This window comes from Marmota marmota, unplaced genomic scaffold (genome assembly GCF_001458135.2).
Source record: "Marmota marmota marmota unplaced genomic scaffold, marMar, whole genome shotgun sequence".
Classification (NCBI taxonomy): domain Eukaryota; kingdom Metazoa; phylum Chordata; class Mammalia; order Rodentia; family Sciuridae; genus Marmota; species Marmota marmota.
This window is the reverse complement of record NW_026000169.1, coordinates 8,917,269-8,939,446: the sequence shown is the minus strand read 5'-3', so window position 1 is coordinate 8,939,446 and position 22,178 is coordinate 8,917,269. Positions and strand designations below refer to the sequence as shown.

The window sequence follows — 22,178 nt, the reverse complement described above, 5'->3', positions numbered from 1 at the left end:
CTTTCCCCCCCCCCCCCCTCTCTGCATAGTGTGTCAACACCAACTTGGCCTCATTCTTACATAGTTCATCATAGACCTATATTTGTCAATTTTTTGTGTCTTATAAATGAAATGGTGGGGGCAAGGAAAGCCTCATGTTTTCCTGTACATTTCTGTTTTTCTCAAAACCTTTCTTGTCACACCCATATCTAACTTTGGTCTTTTCTGTGAGGGTCTGTCTAACAAGAGCCTGGCACTTGTTATGGACAATAGAGATGGAAGGAAGGAAGACTGGAAGGTGGGAGGGAAGATGATAGGTCATGAGGAAGCCCCCTGCCCTTGGGAAAACTCAAGCTGGAGAGTCCTGTTATGAGCCTGTGTGACTGTTGAACCCTGCCCTGGGTAGGGCAGTGATTTGGATTAGAAATATAAGAAATAAGGGAAATAAAGACAAATAAGCAGAAACAGATGAAACAAGACTCAGCGGATCACCAGAGCTCCTGGTAGGAGAATGCTGGCAGACTATGAGGAAGATCTGCACATTTATTATATAGGTTTAAACATCAAAGGGATTCACTGTGAAAAGGCTTCTTTTCAAAATTTATTTATTTATTTATTCTGATTTATTATACGTGATACCAGAATGCATTTCAATTCATAGTACACTTATAGAGCAGAATTTTGCATGTCTCTGGTTGTACACAAAGTAGAGTCACACCATTCGTGTCTTCATATATGTATTTAGGGTAATGATGTCCATCTCATTCCACCATCTTTCCTACCCCTGTGCCCCCTCCTTTCCCCTCCCTCCCCTTTTCCCTATCTAAAGTTCCTTCATTTCTCCCATGCTCTCTCCAACCCCCATTATGGATCAGCATCCACATATCAGAGAAAATATTAGGCCTTTGTTTTGGGGGGATTGGCTTACTTCACTTAGCATGATATTCTCCAACTCCATCCATTTACCTGCAAATGTCATGATTTTATTCTCTTTTAATGCCGAGTAATATTCCATTGTGAATATATATCCCACAGTTTCTTTATCTATTCATCTATTGAAGAGCATCTAGGTTGCTTCCACAGTTAGCTTTTGTGAATTGAGCTGCTATAAACATTGATGTAGATTCATTACTATAGTATGCTGATTTTAAGTCATTTGGGTATAGACTCCTCGGTCTATAGACTGAGGAGTCTATACCCAAATGGTGGTTCCATTCCAAGTTTTCCAAGAAATCTCCATACTGCTTTCCAGATTGGTTGTACCAATTTGCATTCCCACCAGCAATGTGTGAGTGTGCCTTTTCCCCCACATCCTTGCCAATACTTATTGTTGTTTGTCTTTGTAATAGCTGCCATTCTGACTGGAGTGAGATGAAATCTTAGAGTAGTTTTGATTTGCATTTCTCTAATTACTAGAGATGTTGAACATTTTTCATATATTTGTTGGTTGATTGTATATCATCTTCCAAGATGTGTCTGTTCAGTTCCTTGGCCCTCTCACTGATTGGGTTGTTTTTTTTCTTGGTGTTAAGTTTTTTGAGTTCTTTATACATCCTAGAGATTAGTGCTCTATCTGATGTGTGTGTGGCAAAAATTTGTTCCCATTCTGTAGGCTTTCTACTCACCTCACTTATTTTTTCTTTTGCTGAGAAGAAGCTTTTCAGTTTGAATCCATCCCACTTATTGATTCTTGACTTTATTTCTTGTGTTATAGGAGTATTATTAAGGAAATCAGGGCCTAATCCGACATGATTAAGATTTAGGCCTACTTTTTCTTCTATTAGGTGCAGGGTCTCTGATCTAATTCCTAGGTTCTTGATTCACTCTGAGTTGAGTTTTGTGCATGGTGAGAGATAGGGGCTTAATTTCCTTTTGCTGCATATGGATTTCCAGTTTTCCCAGCACCACTTGTTGAAGAAGCTTTCTTGCCAATCTAGGTTTCAATTATTTTTTCAATGCTGGGGATCAAATCGAGGGCCTCACACAGGCCAGGCAAGCACTCTGCCACCAAGCCACACTTCCAGACCTGAAAAAATTATTTGTGAGTTCAATGAAATAATTTCCCAGGAATGGAGAAGCCCTTTATTTTCTAAACATATAAAACACTTTTGTATCTTTGTGTCTATGCAGATGTTATTATCTCTTTCTGAAACACCTTTATTGTAATTATTTAACAGTTTCTTTGGGAGCAAAACTGAAAGTCTTCTCTTCCTTACACCTTCTCCTAACACACATTCCTCTACACCACAGGGAACAATTGCTTCCTTGTCTGCATCCCATGACACTTTATATCTACTGTTACTGTAGAAATCATCACCTTAAGTTATGTATATATTTTAGAAATATATATGTCCTCTGCCCCAGAAACACTGTTTGAGGCAGTGATCAGTTCCCATTTGTAGTGTCTCCATTTGGGTCCTCTCTGAAGCTTATGCCAAGGCAGGATTAGATACGCAGAAGAATTACTGGAGGAAATGCCTGTGAAGGATAAAGGGGCTGAAAAGGAGAGAAGGCCAGGAGATGCAGGCCAGACACCCATGAATGGAGACCAGAAAGAAGGAAACAGGATGACCACAGAAGACAGCCCAGTTCTAAAAATAGCTTAGCCTTTCTTTCCTTCTCTTTCTTCCTTTTCTCTTTTCTCTCTCTCTTTCTTTCTTCTTTTCATAAAGGAAAGTTAAATGCATTTAGTGAAAAACTAGAATTAATACATTAGTTAGCAAATATGCCAAAAACTACACACAGCAGCAGCAGCACTTATGATGACTCACAAAGGGGGACAGCGTGGTAGGACCACTCAACGTGGTTTGTCAGTTAATGAAACTAAAACTGCACACACGTACACGTATGAACACAAAAATAAAAACAAAAGTGATTTTCAAGGACACAATCTACAAACAACACAAAATGAGAATTATTTAGAATTATTTTTTCTTAATACAAAAGATATTAGTGTGTGTGCATGTCAAATGATATTCTGTTGAGTTATTTAAAATATGTTCTCATTAGTATGTACAACTTTTTCCTGACTTTAGCAACCTTTCCTTTCTGTTTCATCTTCCTGTACACCTTCCAATTATCAAAACAGTTTCAGAATGGCAGACATCTGGGTGCCTTCTTCTATGAGCAGTTTTAATAGGGATTCCTATTAATAGCAATAGGGATTTCTCAAGCAGAAGTTGCCCATTAAAGTAATCACCTGTTGGGAATAAATGGTTTGGCAGCAGTACTGGTCCCTACCAGTTTACAGGCCAAGAGCAGCTGCTGTAATAGACGTAGAAGCTGCAGGCAGATGGGGCTGTCAGTCAAGATCCCTGGGGCCAGGATCTCTTGAAGGAAACCTGAGCTGTATTTCCAGGGCTGCCATATTTACAAAGAAAGCCACATCCTCTCTGACTTGCAATTCCTGCCACTTTTTCAACTTACAAGTTTACTTATCTGCGTGTACCTCAGTGTTCTCATCTGTAAAATGATAGTAAAATAATCACTTATGCCTAGAATTGTGAAGGTTAAATAAAAAGTAAGTTCTACATTTAGCACAGTACCTGGCACACAGTAAATGCATATAACTATTTGCTGGAAAATGGATGGAACTGGAGACTATGTTACATGAAATTATCCAGAATCGGAAAATCAAGGGTTGAATGTTTTCTCTCATGTGTGGAAGCTAGAAAGGAATAAAAAGAATAGAAAAGGATCTCACAAAAACAGGGAGAAGGAAGGGGATCAAAGGGAGGAAGTTACTGGGGAACGAAATCTACCAAATTGTGCTATGTTCACATGTGAATATACCATAATGAATCCCATTTTTATGTATGATGATGATGATGATGATAATAAAAACAATAATGGAAGGGAGATCAGTAGAGTAGGATTGTGAGAAGGATGAGAAAGGGAAGGTATTAGGGAATTAGATTAATCAAATTATGTTAATGCATGTACAAATATGGCATAATGAACCCCAGTATTATTTATAATTATAATGTACCAATAAAAATAAATACATTTTAAAAAATAAAAAGAAATAAGTACTTATCCAAGTACTTAGTAGATGATAGGTACTCAATAATTTTTATAAGAGAAATATGAACAGTTTGGTGAGTAGAAAAAAGTAGATTTGTCTTTGACTTCAGGATTTGTTAAGATATTTTATAAAAGTGATGACACATTAGCTGGTCTTGATCAACAAGCAGTTTCTTGTGCAGACAGGAAGAAGGGCAGTCCAGGCAGAGGAAAAAGTAGATGGAAAGGCACAGAGATATAAAAGCACATGGTCTATGTAGGGTGAATGGAAATGTACATTTGTCTCATACAAATTATTTTTATGCAGTTAAACTCATGAATATATCTTTTTTCATGAATATTTTGAGATGTACACTTATTATTATTATCATGAAGCAACCACAAACCCAAATTAAAGTATAGCAACTTCCTGACATTTAATATATATTCAAAGCACTGAGAGAAACTTCTGTCCATTCAGCATTAGGTATTTAATTTTATTAAGAGAATTCTCTAAAAACTTGACAATAACTTAGGCTTGTGTTAATATAAGTACCTGTTGGTAACCTGCACATAGAACTCTATAGACTGGATCTTAGTGTTCAGAGTGGATTAAGTTTTTGATATTAAAAACAGAAAACATTGAAGATTATTTTGAATTTAAATATGTTCATCTTCTGTCCTGCTTCGGCAGTATTCTACTGTTGGAAAAGTCCAGACTTCAGGTCTCAGGGCTATGCTGCTACCCTGCGAAATTAAATGAACTTCCTGAAACCTTACTTTCTTCACGGATAAATAAAGAATCAGATAAGTTTTCTTTTGCTTTTTCCTACTAACCTAGGGCCTGCTGTGATCCAGGTACGCTGCTGGCATTGTTGGTATACAAGCTTTCATTGAATCTGATTACCTGACCTCTGAAATCCCTTCCTCAGCCCTGGGCTTCTGCAATTGAATGTTTTATGGCTCAGAGCATCTGCTTCCTTATTTTAGTTGTGCCATCATTCTGTTTGACTAGGAGAAAAATGAATGAGAGGTGGTGTTTTCGTGTTCTAAGATGAGCTTCGGAGAGTAATTTTCCTGAGCTTAGAAATTCTAACATAAGTACAATGTTTTTCTTGTTCTTGGCAAAAGGAGAACAAGGGGTTGTTGATTTGGTGACTACACAGATGCAGTATCTTCGTTGTTTGTATTTTATTTTATTTTTTTAGCGCAGCACTTTGCACGTTATAGGAACTCAAATCATGTTTTATGAAGGAAAATGTTTTATCTTACTTTGCCATTTTGTAATACTTGTGATTGAACGAACTGCCAACTTTATTGGCTTTGGATATTTTACAGTTTATTTCTTCTTAAGTTTTAACTTATTCCTATGATCTACTGAGATATGACTAATGATTATAATGTCCTTGCAGATCAATGAGTTAAAACTCTTCATTAAAGTGAATACTTCAGACTATTTTTCACTTTAATACTTATCATATGATGAGATTGTAAGACAGTAAAATCAATTTAATAATGATTTAATAATGCAATGGCCCTTGTTATGTCCTAGTTTCTTATAAAATTAGAATCATGAAAATGTCTATTCTACCCATCTTACAATGTTGCTAAGATTAAATGAGGTAATATATGTGGAAATCACTCATAATATATATAAAGTGATATGCAAATGTTGTTATGATTATTGTTACTTATTCAAATTAGGGCTTTTCTTTAAAGTGATCTCTTTGGAAGAATATATATATTTATTCCAGGAAGAAAAACTGAAATCTTGTTCTTTGTGCTCTGCCTTTAGATCTCTTTCCATCTCCTTCCAGGACAATTCAGTTCTAAAGCTATTGGGTAGGGTGACACAAGGCAGGTGTCTGTACTTGAGTGAGAAGCATTCCACCATGTTAGTTCAGAGAAAGGCAGGAGGCCCCAAGCAGGATGAGGAAAGTTCCCACGACAGAGAGCATTCTGGAGCAATAGCAGAGACAGATCTGAATGGGGAGGACATCTATGCATGGAGGAAGTGGCAGGAGAAATATGAATTACATAGAAGGTGTATGATCCAAGAAATGATAAATTAACAATAATGGAAGCCAGGGATAGTGTGTGTGAGTGAGTGAGTGTGTGTGTGTGTGTGTGTGTGTATTCCTTATCTCAGCCCACTGGAGGTTATTGGCAGAGTGACAAGCCAATAACAATGAACATACCTAGCACTTAGGTTTTGGGTTCTAAATACCATTCTTCACTGAAAGGAATTAGAGTTCCATGGAGAAATGGCTGAATTTAGGTACAGGGAAAGCCAAGAGATAATCTAATAACAGTTCAGTGAAGATTACATTAAATATGAGAAATAGGAGCATTCATTCATACAGGTAGCAAGTTAAATAGCTGTCCAAGTCACAAATTTCCAATTATAGCTGTGATTTCCTGCTGCCTTTCAGAACTTTACAGTGTTGTTCATACCAGTTGTTCATACCAGTGCACAAAAGTCCATTGTTATACTTTCAGATATATTGTGAGCCAGTTTGAAATATAGCTGTCATTAAATCTTATGTAAATTTATAAATAAATAAATTATACTAAAGAGAAAGGTAATGCTTACGATTCAGCAAATCTTTATTGTTTGCTACATGTTATTATTGCCTATGCTTTGAAGTTATTTATCCCTATCCTATTCATTTGACCCAAGTACTCGATAAGGATGTGCTACTGTTCTCCCCACCTTCAAGTTCAGAGATATCACATTGGTAGCATGAAGTTGACCATCAGAGGATTATTTGTTTTGTTTTAATTTGTTTTATTTTGAGATAGAGTCTTGCTAAATTGCTCAGGTTGGCCTCGAATTTGTGATTCTCCTTCTTCAGCCTCCCGAGTCACTGGGATTACAGGCATGCATCATTGTCCCCACCTCATGGGAGTATTTGTAGAGTGAAAATAGGCAAACACTACAAATCACATATTGATTTATTTGTGCATTGAGGGATGAGGATGTGGCTCAGTGGTAGAGTGCCTATCTGGCATTTGTGAGAACCTGAATTTGATCCCAACTACTGCAAAAAGAAAAAAAAATGTGTATTGACCTCTGGATTTACAAAAGTGATTGGAAAAAATTAATAATGCAAAAGAAACTTAGAAACATGTTTTGTTCTGTAGCCATTATGTTGTGAATGACATAAAATATTTTCTCCATATTAAAAAATCTAATATCCAATATGTGTAATAAGAATTGTGATGCATTCCGCTGTCATGTATTTAAAAAATAAAAGCAATTAAAAAATAAAAATAAATAAAAATCTAATATCCAAATTAACAAAGAAGTCAATTGTCACACTGATGAATCTATGAAGTTCTGATAAACATCTCTATCATTTCACTTTTACTCATTAACAAAGGGAATCAACATTTATGCCAGAACTACATTCAGTCAGTTGAAGCTATAAACTGATTAGCAAAGATTTTGGCATTTTGTGAGAACTAATGGACTATATAGAATTTACAATAAGGAGGGGCTGGGATTGTGGCTCAGCGGTAGAGCGCTCACCTAGCGCATGGGAGGCTCTGGGTTTGATCCTCAGCACTACATAAAAATAATTAAATAAACAAAGGTACTGTGTCTAACTACAATTAAAAATAAATAAATATTAAAGAAAAATAATTTTCAATAAAGAGTATTATATACATATAAATTTTAATAGACTTCATTTTTTTAGAGCTATTTTAGGTCACAGCAAAATTAAGAGGGTTTCTATTTACCGCCTGCCCTCAGGTATGAACAGCCTGCCCATTATCAACATCCTTCACCCTAGAGGTACATTTGTTACCATGAACCTACACTGGCACAACATTATCACAGGACACCAAGATTCACTCTTGGTGTTGTACCATTCTGTGGATTCTGACGAATGAATATAATGACATGTATTCATTATTACAGTCTGGTGTAGAATAGTTTCACCACTCTTTGCTCTGCCTATCCATTTCTCCCTTCCCCCTAACCCCTGTCAACCACTGATCTTTTTACGTTCTTCATAGTTTTGTGTGTTCCAGAAAGTCATATAGTTGAAGCCATACACATTGTATCCTTTTCAGATTGGCTTCTTTTACTCAGTAACATGCATTTAAAGTCTCTATGTCTTCATGACTCAATAGCTTAATTCTTTTCAGTACTGAATTATGGCCCATTGTTTGCATGTATTATAATTTATAAATCCATTCACCTACTGAAGGACATCTTGGTTGCTTCTAAGTGTGGGCAATTATGTATAAAGCTGATATAAACACCTGTGTGCAGGTTTTCATATGTACATTTTTTATTATTTGAAAATTACACATCACCTATACATCACCTGTATGATTAAAATTTATAATAAACATATCAAATAGACATTTATACTCTGGTTTCTCAGTTTGTAGATGCCAGCACACCACTGCAAACAGGCCACGGTAAACATGTTGCCTTTTACTCTGAGTGAAAAGAGATTTTGAGCAGGGGAGTGACTGACATTTTTAAAGGGTCACTTCCACTGTTCTGTTGAGTAGAGACCTTGTGGGAAAAAAATCTAGGAGACATAGTAGGAAGTAATTGCCTCCAGGTGAGAGAGTATGATGGCTTGGGTGAGGTCCTCTTGTATGATCTGATCTGGATGGGATCCTTGTGCATGGAACATTCGAGAATGGTCTGTTACATAGCTCCCCTCTTTCCTACTTGAGTTACGAACAAATTGATAAATAAGACAGGATCAGTGATTGCAGAAACAAATATAAATCAGGGCTAGACTGGAGGATATGTAGTTTAGGGTGAGAGTAAAAGTAAGCATGCCAACTCCCTAGCCTGCCATCCAAGCCCTGAAACCAGAGAAAAGCTGTCTCCAGAGGAGGCATTATACAGAGTGGAGAGGGGAGGAAAAAACACCTAGGCTTTTGCTTTTCCTTTTTTCTTATCTCTTTCTTCCCTCTTCCTCTGGACATAAAACATAAGGGTTCTATGGAAATAGCCAAATTGTTGGGGACATTTTGTTGTTGTTTCTTAATTATCCTCTTTTTCTCACTTGAGTTTTCCTCTTTTTTTAGGTGATTTTACACCCAGAGTTTCTATCCTCCACCAGCCCCTTGTTACCCATGGATTATGAAGAATTTGTCCGAGGTTGTCATCTTGGAGTTTTTCCATCATACTATGAACCCTGGGGTTATACTCCAGGTACGTGACATGTACAGATTGTAGAATGTTTTGGATTTTTTATTATTATTTTATGTGTATGCATATAATATTAAAGTTGATATGTAATTTCTACTAAGGTCTTGATGTTTCAGTTTGTTTTAAAAATGATTTTAATTGGATCTATCTCAGTGGTCAATTTTATGCTTTGTAGATCCTGATTTAAGAAAAAGGACAAAGATTATGTAAGTATAGCATGATATGGTTGGTCATGCTTTTGTGGCTATTTGAATTATTGGTGCATTGCAATCCAAAGAAAAAGAAGGTTTTATATAGATTACTCATCCTCTTCACTAATATGAAGGAGAAATTGCAAGTAGAGTTAATGTGATAAATAATATTCTAATAATATAGTTCTCTGAACTTATTTAAGAAGAATATGTTTTGTAAAATTAAGGGATGCATTCAATCTGTATTAGGTAACAGTCACATTGTTAAAAAAAAAAAGTAGTAAAGAAAAAAGTGCATAGGGAAAAATCTTCACATTCCTTCCTCTCTAAAAAAACAAAGGAAGAGGGCTGGGGTTAAGACTTAGCGCTCTCCTAAGACGTGCAAGGCCCTGGGTTCAATCCTCAGCACCACATAAAAAATAAATAATTAAATAAAATAAAGGTATTGTGTCTGACTACAACTGAAAAATGAATATTAAAAAATGAAGAAACAACAAGCAAAAAAAAAACGAAGAAGAAGAAATAAAATTCAATGGTAGGGATTGTCACCAATGGCATTATCCCATTGAGAAGCTCCTCCCACTCCTGTTTTTTTTTTTGTTGTTGTTGTTTGTTTATTTGTTTTGTTTTGTTTAACAGATGGTGGATTGTCAGATCTGCTATTTTTTTTTTCCTTTCTGGTCTCTAATAACAGGATTTTTTTCCTTTCTGGTCTCTAATACCAGGTTTGTAGGTCAGTGGTAGAACTTGTGATCAGCATGCACAAGGCCCTGGGTTCAATCCCCAGCATCACCAAAAAAAAAAAAAAAAAATTGAATAAATAATAAAAGGGAAATAAAATTTTGAAAGATACTAACTGCAAAAAATAAAATAATGACTTTCTTGTCTCCTATTGGTAATCACAGATATTCTTCCTGATTTAGATACAATTCTGTTAATAATTTTAGAAGATGAAGTTCAGAAAAAATATTTATAATTAGGAGAATAAATGTTGCTTTTTGCATCTCAATGCCATCACTGATGTAAAGCTCCAGTACCCGAGGGCAGCACAGGCCAAGGTAAAGGGAAGAACAGGCTGATTATGAAAGAGAAGAACTTTTCTAATATTTGCATTCTTATCCCAGAATTTAAACATAGAATTTAAAATCCTGTAGTTACATCTTGTAATCCTTATAACAGAAATGACATGAAGGTTCTACATCTGTCAATAAAGTCCTATTATATTGCTTTAGGTTCTACTATGGATAATTTCCTAACAGCTATAAAAACATTAAAATGTTTTGAAAAATTAGACAAAGGATTACTACTTCTTGAAACATGACATAAAATTTTAATTTTTCTAACTCCTCTGACTATCTCTCTTATAGTTCTAAAAATTATTATTGGCACAGTTCCACTTTTGTGAAGTGGTAACTTTATGAAATGTCCATATAATATCTTAGCTTGTTTCTTTAATAGAACATTTAATGAAATATTTTACTGATGAACTTAACACTTTGTTATTGACTCTTGCTTCTGTTATTTCTAATAAGAAATGCAATTTACACCAGGCATAATGGCGCACACCTGTAATCCCAGCGGCTCATGAAGTTGAGGCAGGAGGATCTCAAGTTCAAAACTAGCCTCAGCAAAAGCAAGGGGTTATGTAACTCAGTGAGACCCTGTCTCTAAACAAAAAAGAAAATAGGGCTGGCAATATGGTACGGTGGTCAAGTGCCCCTGAGTTCAATCCCCAGTGATAACCCCACCCCCAAAACAGAAATGCAAGTTACTATTGGAAGTATCACAGATAGAAGAAGAGTAAAAGGCAAATGCACGAATGAACAAAGAAATATGGGGAAACCATTTGTGCTGGGTGAAGAGAATGTTATATCACTAACAGTTGCCTTTCCAGCAGAATGTCATTTTATAAAACCAGGGCAAATTTATATCTAATGTTGTCAGATAAAGGCCAGAGATGATGTTATAAAAGATATGTAGATGGGGAAAGGAATTTGTGGAATATTCCAGAGTAAATGAGTCTGTCTGTCTTTTAAATTAACCAAAAGGAGTTGGTCACTGCTCACCTAATCTATAAAGAAACAAGACTTCTGGTGGTATAAATTTAGCAATCACATATTAGATAAATCTTATTTATTTTTAGAATAATCTTATGTGATACTGGGTCTAATTTATTCCAAAATGCATTCATTAAAGGCTGCTCTAATGAATACAAACACTTATTTAATTTTTAACTTATTTTTTCCACATTTTTATTTTATTTTTTTTAGTTATTCATGGACTTTTATTTCATTTATTTTTATGTGGTGCTGAGAATAGAACCCAGTGCCTCACACATGCAAGGCAAGCGCTTTACCACTGAGCTCCAACCCCAGCCCTTTTCCACATTTTTATTGGTGCATTGTAGTTGTGCATATTGATAGGATTTGTTGTTACATATTTATATATGCACACAATAGAACGATATAACTTGGCCAATATCACTCCCTAGCATTTCCCCCTTCCTTCCCTACTTCCCGCCCCTTGGTCCCACTCACCTACTGATCTCCCTTTGATTTTTATAAGATCCATTCCCACCTTCATTTTCCTTTTTCCTCTGTAGCTTGCCCATATGAGAGAAAACATACCACCCTTATGCTTCTGAGTTTCTTATTTCACTTAAAATGATGGCCTCTAGTTCCATCCATTTTCCTGCAAATGCCATAATTTCATTCTTTATGGCTGAATAAAACTCCATTGTGTATACAGACCACAATTTCTTTATCCATTCCTCTGTTGACGAACACTTAAGCTGGTTCCATGGTTTGGTTATTGTGAATTGTGCTACTATAAACATGGATGTGCATATATCACTGTAGTAAGATGCCTTTAATTGTTCAGGGTAAATACCAAGGAATGGTATAACTGAGTCATAGGGTGGTTCCATCCCTAGTCTTTTGAGGAGCCTTTATACTGATTTCCATAGTGGTTGTACTAATTTACAGTCCCACCAACAGTGTAAAAGAAGCACTTATTTCATTTAATTTATTCAATGAACAGATATTGAGTTTGCATGGTTACCTGGCAATTTACTATTAGGTGTTATAATGGTATTCAATTTAAAAAATAAGGATCTGTGAGTTTCCATGGGTACATAAGATTTTTTTTTCTGGTGAGAAGTTCCAGAATTTTCATCAGGTTTTCAAAGGGATTGGTAATATCTAAGCACTTTTTTCCCCTTCATCATCCCCCCAAATCAGAGAACCCCTGTGCTCTTTCTAGCCAGGAAGAAATACTTGCACAGCAGGAGATGAAACTGCTGCCTTAACTTCATGGGTAATGGGCAGATCCCTTTGTTACCAAGAGTAACCCCTTAATGAAATATAGACTCCTTGTTAGAAATTCAGACATTCTGGAAGGCAGTAGATTTTTAAAGACACAGAAGATAAGATATATTCTGGGAAACAGATTTTGATCAAAAAGTGAGGGAGGACTGAAAGAAATCATGAGTTCACCAAACACTTAAGAAAGTGAAAGGAGTTTGTGCAAAGAAGACTAAATGAAAGGAGAAGCAGATTGTGTTTGAAGCATATTTATCTTATCCCATAAACTTGCCAAGTAGAGTCAAGAGCTTACAATGGAGAAAACAAGCAAAACCAGGGGCATTTAGAGAGGCAGTGGAGCATAGCCATTCAGAGCAAGAACTCTGGAGCTGGGTGCCTGGCTTCAAGTCTCAGCTAGACCACATGTCCTGGCACTGTGGAGGGGGACAAGTTACTTAACCTTCATGGGTTGATGAGATGATTAAATGATTAATGATGCAGGTGAAGAACTTAGTACTATGCCTGACACAAAGTAAACATTGCTTTTACTAGGCCACCTAGGGCTTTTTCCTCCTCTGCATGCATATGAAAGGTAGGAGCCAGTTGGAAGCCAATGGATTCCTTTGTTTTCTCCCGGCAGCTGAATGCACTGTGATGGGTATCCCCAGTGTGACCACAAACCTCTCTGGCTTTGGTTGTTTCATGCAGGAGCACGTGGCTGATCCTACTGCTTATGGTGAGGTTTTTCATCCTTAATCTAATCCTGGGAGGACTGACCTCTAACCACATAGAGCACAGGGTCTTAACGGAACCTAAGTCTAATGTTGTTTTGATAATTAAACTGATGTTTATACTTCTTTCATAATTAAAAACAGATTCAATTATGTGATCCATAAATAAGAATGCTATTATTAGTAAATATATTTCCCAAAAGAGAAACTGCATAAGGACTGCAAAACCTGGACAAACTTTGCCCTTCACCTATTTTGTTTTGTTTTGTGGTGGTTGTTGCTTTGTCTTAAGTCTGGTTAGGTCCTCTACTTCTTATAAGTGATATTACAATAACTATAGTCTTAAGAGTACCTATAATGATTGTTATATAGAAAAAAATTATTATTTTAAAGGTCATTGCAAATTGGAAAAATTCATGTAAATTTTTTAAGATATCAGGAAAATTTATATATATATATATATATTACCATCTATTTGTTTATGTTGCTTAGCAGAAAGAAAAGTTAGAATGGAATGGATTCTTTGCCTACATCTATTCAATTCCCTTGGTACTTACAATGGCACTGCTCTCTTACCTCAGACTAGAGTGTGGTTTTCATCCATGGCGGCATGGTGGGAATGCTGGGGAGTCTAAAAGGCACTGATACCCAAGTTCCACTCCAAGATTCTGGTTAGTGAGCATCCCCTGGAAGCATATACCTAGAGAACCAGACTTTTCTAAGTAAAATTCTCTTCATTGGACGTGTGCTGGTGATGGTTTTAAGCCATTAGAAGGATATTACAGAAGAACATTAAGCCTTAAGGGAAAAGACCAAGTGGAGGCAATAATTGAGTCAGGGAGCATATGATGCATATGGTTTTTGGTAGAACTAAAGAGATAATGGAGAATAAGAGAATAAATGTTTTAAGATTTGTCCTATTTTTACCTGTTCTTTGACTTTTGTGCTCTCCAGGTATCTACATTGTTGACAGGCGATTCTGCTCTCCAGATGATTCTTGCAATCAGTTGACTCAGTTTCTCTATGGATTTTGCAAACAGTCACGGCGCCAAAGAATCATCCAAAGGAACCGGACTGAGAGGCTCTCAGATCTTCTGGATTGGAGATACCTAGGGAGAGTAAGCAAATTTTTTGTTAACACAGAGGACAACTTTAAAAATTCCATTAAAATGTTGATTCTAGTTATAAATCTGTGAAGTCAGTTCAGTATCATAATTGTTAAAATCTCAGTGATATTTTCATGTACTTTTAAACTTAATGTGAGTTTTCAAATTCCTAAGCCCAATTCTTCACATTTGGTTTGAGTCTATCTTAATAGCAAGTCCATCAGGATCTAGCAGTGATCTAACTAGTTATTCTATTGCTGATGCTTAACTGAATGCATTACAGGTATACAGAGACATTTCCTGAAGAAGAGGAAAACATCAAGAATTTCCTCACCTACAGTGTGGGGGGGGTGGAAGTGACATTATTTTTCAAAATGATGAGTACAGGAAAGGCCCCCATTCAGTCAAGCAATAGGTTTGTAAGCTCAAATAGTCACATATCTTAGAACTGAATGGTTCAATAATAAATATATGGACTTTGCTGTGCAAGTTGAACTTTCCCAGCCAAATGATAGATGCCGCCATTTGCTAAGCATCTACAGGCAGTAATGCCAGTGCTTCATTACAACTTGGAGGGTGAATTTTGCTATCCTTATTTTTAAATGAAAACAGGAAGACAAGGCTCTTAGAAATTCTTACCTAAAATTTGAAGCAGGATTTACACCTAGTCTCTCTGACTTACAGCCTCATCTCCTTTCTGTGCTGTGCTGTTTCTCTAGAATGAAACCAGTGTTTTCAGCCACCTTAGTGCTCAATTCAGAGCTCAGTGTTGTCTGTTTCTTCCCAACTTTATATTTCTTTTTTGCCTATGCATTGAAAAATAATAATACTATAACTAATCATTTCTTTCCTAATTCTCAAATTGATTGAATAGTTTCTGCCACTTTAAAATATATGTGTGTGTAAACACAAATACATTTATATATATATATACACACACACACATATATAATCTCTTATATATATGTATAAGAAAAAGGTCTTATATAATAATGCAATTATTTAGATATCTATATCTATCTATTGTTTAACCCATGAACTGGTTTTCTATCGACAGTATTACCAGCATGCCAGGCACCTGACATTAAGCAGAGCTTTTCCAGATAAATTCCATATGGAGCCTACATCACCACCAGCGGTAAATATATAATGTATTGTTTTTTGTTTTTTTTTTAAATTTTTTATTTTTGGCTGTTCAAAACATTACATAGTTCTTGATATATCATATTTCACACTTTGATTCAAGTGGGTTATGAAAAGGCATCAAAATAGGAAAAGAAGAACTTAAATTATCACTATTTGCAGATGACATGATTCTATAATGTATTGTTGATTTGTTTTTAAAGATAAATTATTTATTTATGATAAGTTCTAACAACATTTTTAAATTTGGGAGTAACTAAGTAATAAGCTTTATACTTTTTTATGGTGTCAAATCAAAGCAATAAATAGACGAATTCACAAATCATACTACTTCAAAGCCCTCAATTCAGAGTCAGTGCTGCATAGGATGAGTAGATAGCTGATTCCTGTTGTTGGAGAAACACCCCCATTTTGTAACTCCCTCCAACTTAATGCTTGAAGTGGCTCTGTTAGGCATCTATTCTTTTAGAAGTAGTTCAAAAATAAACTGGTCTGCTTTAACAGGACTTGTTATCCAAGGGAATGTTTAAATAGAGGGTAACCACTTGGCAAAAATAAAATAGAATAAATTCAAGCATCACAGGAGGAATTGGACCAGATAAGCACTTATGTCCCATTCAATAGTGCCCACCAGGGAGTCTTCTTCTAAAGTCCAACTCGATGTTTATATTTATGAAACTAACATGGACCACATTTGCCATCAGATTCACTTAGAAGGGTAGAAGACCAGAAACACAGTTTAAAGCAGGGTGGCATCAGGTATTTTTCTTTAATGAGATTAGTCCTTGCAAGAGTCTAAACAGTGATCAGAGAAGTAAATTTCTTTGGACCCCTATGTGCAAGAAGATAATAACCAAACCACTGGGTATAAGATTCACCTCAGTGGAACCTAGTGGCCTATCTCTGTAGTCCCAGTTACTCAGGAAGCTGATGTGGAAAGATCTCTTGAGCCCACAAGTTTGAACAAATCCAGGCAACATAGGTGGATCCCATCTTAGAAACTAAACAAACAAAGATCCAATTTAACTTAGTAGTTCTATGCCCATCTGGGGCCAATATCTTGTGTAAATTTTCACAAACACAGTTCTACCATCCCCACAAGGAATATGCTCAATGACAAGAGTCATCAAATTCAGGGACTCCACAAATCTGTCGGTTCCCATCAAGTATTTACCAGTCCTTCAGAGTGGATGGAATCTGATCAGTCTGGGGTCAATTTTACCATAAACAGTTTTGCCTAGTATCACAACTTATAGTCTACCTACATAGGTTTCCAGAGGTACAGATCTAGAAAGATTAGCCTATACAGAAGGTGAAAGAGTTTTCTTAATTTCTGTATCTATAAATTCCCACTCCTGTGTTTATGATTCTAGCAGAGAGTTGATTGCTTAGCTTATTTAGAGCAGTCACTCCACTTGATTACTTAAGATATATTCATCCACTTGTCTAGTTATTCAACTAATTAAGTATTTAGCACTTACTGTATGATGGTCTTTCATGCAAGATTCAGCTCTTTTTTTATATTGCTTTCAGGTAAAGCATCTTAATGTTGAAATGACCGTAAATGTATGACATAATAAAGTGTAAAAATGATTGAAACACACTGCAATGTGTTTATACATTTGGTCTTCAGTTCAAGCCTTTGCACTCTGAAAGGGTGGTGATCATGCTTTTCAACTTGTTCCTCATGTAGCATTGTGGTGCCTGATGCATAGTTGGTGCTCAGTATGTGGTTTTTTGTTTTTTTTTTTTTTTTTAGTTTTCTTAGTGAATCTTAAGTAGCAGGACCATTCGATAAAAGTGATATTTACTTACTAACTAAAATGACAGAGTGTGATGGAGTTTCAGGGTCAAGTAAGTGGCTTGGCCTCCAGGATTCTTTCTAGAGGTGGCCATTCATGGCATGCCCAGTTGCCTATATCCTGCAACTTTGCTACCCACATCCATAGATGACATAAAGACTGCCAGTATCGGCAATGTACATGGCCATGAGATTAAATACTCTGGGTTCATCACAAACCTAGTACAGATATTTGCTCTACCACTTATGTGGTTTAGAACCTAGGACAAGGCATTTGGCCTTTCTTCACCCTCGATTTTCTTTTGTAAATGAGAACAAATCTATCAGAGTGTTACTTAAAAGTTAAATGAGATAATCTGTAGACAGCATCTGCCACATGTCAGTGCTTAATGAAGGATAGCTATATATCTAATACATTTCTCTTGAACCTGGTGGTACCAAAATCAAAATGAATTAGAGTTTAATAGCACCTGAACAGATCACAAAAGATATCTAACTCATTGTTTTCACAAAATGTGCATACATAGTGTTTACATCACTGCAAGAAGTCATTATACTGTTTCCGTCTTCCTTTTGTCTTTGGCAGACAGAAGGGTTTAAATATCCCAGGCCTTCCTCGGTACCACCTTCCCCAGCAGGGTCTCAGGCCTCCAGTCCTCAGAGCAGTGATGTGGAAGATGAAAATGAGGATGAGAGGTACGATGAGGAAGAGGAGGCGGAGAGGGATCGCTTAAATATCAAGTCACCGTTCTCTCTGAGCCATGCTCCTCGCGGGAAGAAAAAGCTGCATGGGGAATACAAGAACTGAATTCCACACTTGCTGAGCAGAGCTAACGTAGTAAGAATATGGTAAGAATGATTATTTAAAAGAATTAAAATGCTGCATTTCTTCAAAGTATTACAATGGAATTTATTCATTGCCTTAAAAGTTTAGGAGATTAAGAGAACAGCAATTTTGTAATTTAGAATGAAATCCAAGTTACCTCTCCCAACTCTTGTTTCTCCCGTAAATTTAGGCATGAGGAGGAGTATTAAAGGGGCAAGACTGGAGATGTTTTTAAAATGGATGATTTAAGCAATAAGAATTTTCTTTTAGCAGTGTTTATTTTTAAATTATCATTATCTTAATCCTTTGCTGTATACTGTCTATACAGTTTCTACACCCTACCAAAAGAGTCTTCCGTTTCCCTCCCAAAGGATCCCGATCTTAGCTACGAATGTGTACTACATACATACTTTAAATAACTGTCTTTATTGATTATTTTAATTTTTCACATGTATCAGAACCATAAATTTATATTTAGTTTTCCAGAAAATCATCAAAATCTGTAAGAAAATAGCTATCCTAGATCAAGATCTTGATGCATATTAATGCATATTTTAACAACTCTTCTGAATTATAGAATTCATTTTCAAATTAATGACCAAAAGATGTTACCACCTGTAGTGTATCATCTTACTGTAACATTTTTTTTCTATTGTTAAATGGAAAGCCCTTTTGAAAATTTGGTCAATTTTCCACAGATGACAAATTGTTAAATCCAAATGAATAAATCCAGAAGTATTTAAAGATTTAACATTAATTCACAATATCTTATTTCAAAATCTTTTAGATGTTAAAATGTCATGTGGAAAACTGTTATGAGTAGTGTCTAATAATAACATTTGAAATTATCTTTTTAAAAAGAATTAGCAAAAGATAGATTACTTAATCAAGGACTTATTACTTAATCAAGGATTATGTTATGTTTCTAACATAATCTGTGGTGTACTAGAGATATTATTGGATAATAATAATTAAGCAGATTTATGTTTTAAATGTAGTTAAATCTAAATTGGCAAAAAACAAAACAAAGCACATTCACTCTTGGATTCCTTTCTTATAACTAAGTAGCCATTCACTGTGTGTTCCATCTAGCGTTCAGTGAATATCTTGATTGACAAACCAGTTCGCCTTGGTCTATAGAAGTTCTAAAAAAAATTGTTGGTCTTCCACTGGGAATACCATTACTGGATTAGTAATGATAACAGTGGAAGAGTCATAAAGGCAGTGTCTGATAGTTCAAGACTGATGGAAAACTGAAATACAACTGTTTTCCCACTAGCTGGGAAAAAGTAGAAGAATAAATGGACATATCAACATAAGCAAGCCAAAATGGAGGATGGTTGCAAAACCCATCTTTTTAAAAAAAGGTTTGTGAAGTAAGAAAAAAAAAATTATCTAAAGCCTTATCCTTTAAAAATGCCCTGTGAATGTCAGTTAACCTAGGGCCTGCAGAGTGATTTAGAAAACTCTGCACTGAAAAAAAAAATGATATGGATTTCTACTATAGACTTATTTGCTGAATTACCAAAAAGATCTTATGCTAAAAGGAGGGAGGGTTCATTGTTATGACAACCATAAAAATGTATCCCTAGTGACTTCACACATTGTGTATTCAAATGATATTCTTTATTGGTAATTGGATGGTCTACTATTATTTGAGCATTATTATTTAGTAAAATGCATCAAAAGAAAACTTTAAAATGTAAGTCTTTTTAATTCTATGATTAGAAATGCATACAATATAATACACACAGTAATTAACAAATGCCAACACCTGTTTTTGAATGGCACGTGTGGGAATCAGAATTTCTACCTGCACTTAGCCCTCTACTCAGAATCAGCCCCATTCTTCTGCAGTCATTTATTTATACTTTTCCCAAGATTGACAAAGTCTGTGAGGAGAAACAAATGGGATTGATGGTTAGTGAATGACTGTGTCTAGTATAGTGCCTTGTGCACAGGAGTTGTATCAATAAATGGTTTTACTGAGAGAAATAGAGTTACAAAAATTGATGCTTTTTAAAATTAGAGCATTGTAGTTATACATAATAGTTGGGGTCATTTTGACATAATCATACATTCACAGAATTTGATTTCAATCCTCATTCCCCACCCTTTCCCTCTCTTCCTACCTTCCCATCTTTTCTTTCCTTTACTGATTTTCCTTTCACTTGTTTATTTAGTTTCGATCAGTACTTTCTACGTATACATAAAGGTGAAATTCCCTGTGGTACATTTGTATATGCATATTACGTGATTTTGTTAAATTCATTCCATACCCCCCTCCCCCTTTATGGTCCTTCCTACCTCTCAATCCTCCACTGCACACTGATCTTCCCTAAGTATTTATAATATGTGGATCCCACTTCCAATGCTTTCTTTCCATTATTTTACACTAGTTTCCACATATAAGAATCAACATTCAATCCTTGCCATTCTGAGTCTGGCTGATGTCATTTAGCTTGATGTTCTGTTTCCATCCATTTACAGGCAAATACCATGATTTTCTTCTTCTTTATGGCTAAGACTCCATTGTGTATGTATACCACATTTTCTTGATCTATTCATCTATAAATGGGCACCTGGGCTAATTCCATAATTTAGCTATTGTGAATTGTGCTGCTATAAATGTTGATGTGGCTCTATTGCTCTAGTATGCTGATTTTAGTTCTTTGGAATAAATACTAAGAACTGGGAGAGATGGGTCATACAGTGATTTGATTCCTAGTTTTTTGAGGAATCTTTATAATGCTTTCCAGAGTGGTGTCCTAATTTGTAGTCCCACCAACAATGTATCTGTGTTAACTATTATGATTTAGATGTTGTGTCCCCCAAAGGCTTACATGGGAGCCAATACAAGAAGGTTTGGAGGAGAAATGATTGGCTTATAGCCTTAACCTAATCAGTGAATTGAGTGGTAACTGGAAGCAGGTGGGGTGTGGCTGGAAAAAGTGGTTCATTGGGGGTATGGCTATTTTGTATCTGGAGAGTAGAGTCTCTCTCTCTCTCTCTCTCTCTCTCTCTCTCTCTCTCTGCTTTCTGATATCATGTGAACTGCTTCCCTCTGCCACACTCTACCTCCACGGTATTCAGCCTCACCTTGATCCCTGAGGAATGGAGTCTGCTGTCTATGGATTGAGACCTCTGAAACCGTGAGCCTCTAAATAAACTTTTCTTCCTTTATAATTGTTCTGGTCAGGTCATTTAGTCGCAGCAGTGAAAAAGCAGACTAAAACAGTAACTCTCCCCTGATATTCTTACCAACATTTATTATTATTTGTGTTCTTGATAATTGCCATTCAGACTAGGGTAAGATGAACTTTTATTGTAGTTTTTATTTGCATTTCCTTGATTGCTAGAAAGTTGAACTTTTTTTTATATATCTGTTCATATATTTTCAAACATTTGTGTTTCTTCTTTTGAAAAATGTCTGTTTAGTTCTTTTGCACATTTATTGATTGGATTATTATTATTATTGCTGGTTTTTGAGTTTTTTACATATTCTGGATTTTTTCTTTTTTTGGTGTTAAGTATTTTTAGCTCTTTATATATCCTGGATATTAAACCCCTGTCAGCGGAGCAGCTGACAAAGCTTTTCTCCTATCCTGTAATCTCACTCTCCACACCAAAAGCTCACGTGTGAGACAATGAAAGAAGGTTCAGAGGAGAAATGATTGAATTTTAATAGTCTTAACCCGGGCTGGGGATGTAACTCAATGGCAGAGCACTTGCCTAGCATGTGTGAGGCATGGGTTCAATCATTAGCACCACATAAAAATAAACAAATAAAATAAAGACATTCTGTCCGTCTACAACTACAAACAAACAAACAAACAAAACCAGGAAAAGAGAGAGAGAGAGAGAGAGAGAGAGAGAGAGAGAGAGAGTGAGAGAGAGAAAGAGAGAGAAAGA

At 35.8% G+C, this 22,178-nt stretch overlaps 1 protein-coding gene across 6 annotated transcripts in view; it reads left to right on the top strand.

Moving 5' to 3' along the window:
• Gys2 (glycogen synthase 2) overlaps nucleotides 1-22,178 on the top strand; it is a 67,357-nt gene that overhangs the window by 34,946 nt on the left and 10,233 nt on the right. For 4 of the 6 annotated variants that reach the window (XM_015498225.2, XM_015498226.2, XM_048787279.1 and 1 more), the window contains 5 exons: nucleotides 9,043-9,169; nucleotides 13,300-13,395; nucleotides 14,345-14,508; nucleotides 15,554-15,634; nucleotides 18,027-19,959. In XM_015498225.2, the coding sequence (XP_015353711.1) occupies nucleotides 9,043-9,169; nucleotides 13,300-13,395; nucleotides 14,345-14,508; nucleotides 15,554-15,634; nucleotides 18,027-18,248 (690 nt within the window). In that variant the 3' untranslated portion in view covers nucleotides 18,249-19,959. Of the gene's footprint in view, nucleotides 1-9,042; nucleotides 9,170-13,299; nucleotides 13,396-14,344; nucleotides 14,509-15,553; nucleotides 15,635-18,026; nucleotides 19,960-20,756; nucleotides 20,964-22,178 lie in introns of those variants that run through there. The other 2 variants (XM_048787276.1, XM_048787277.1) reach the window with 2 other exon arrangements.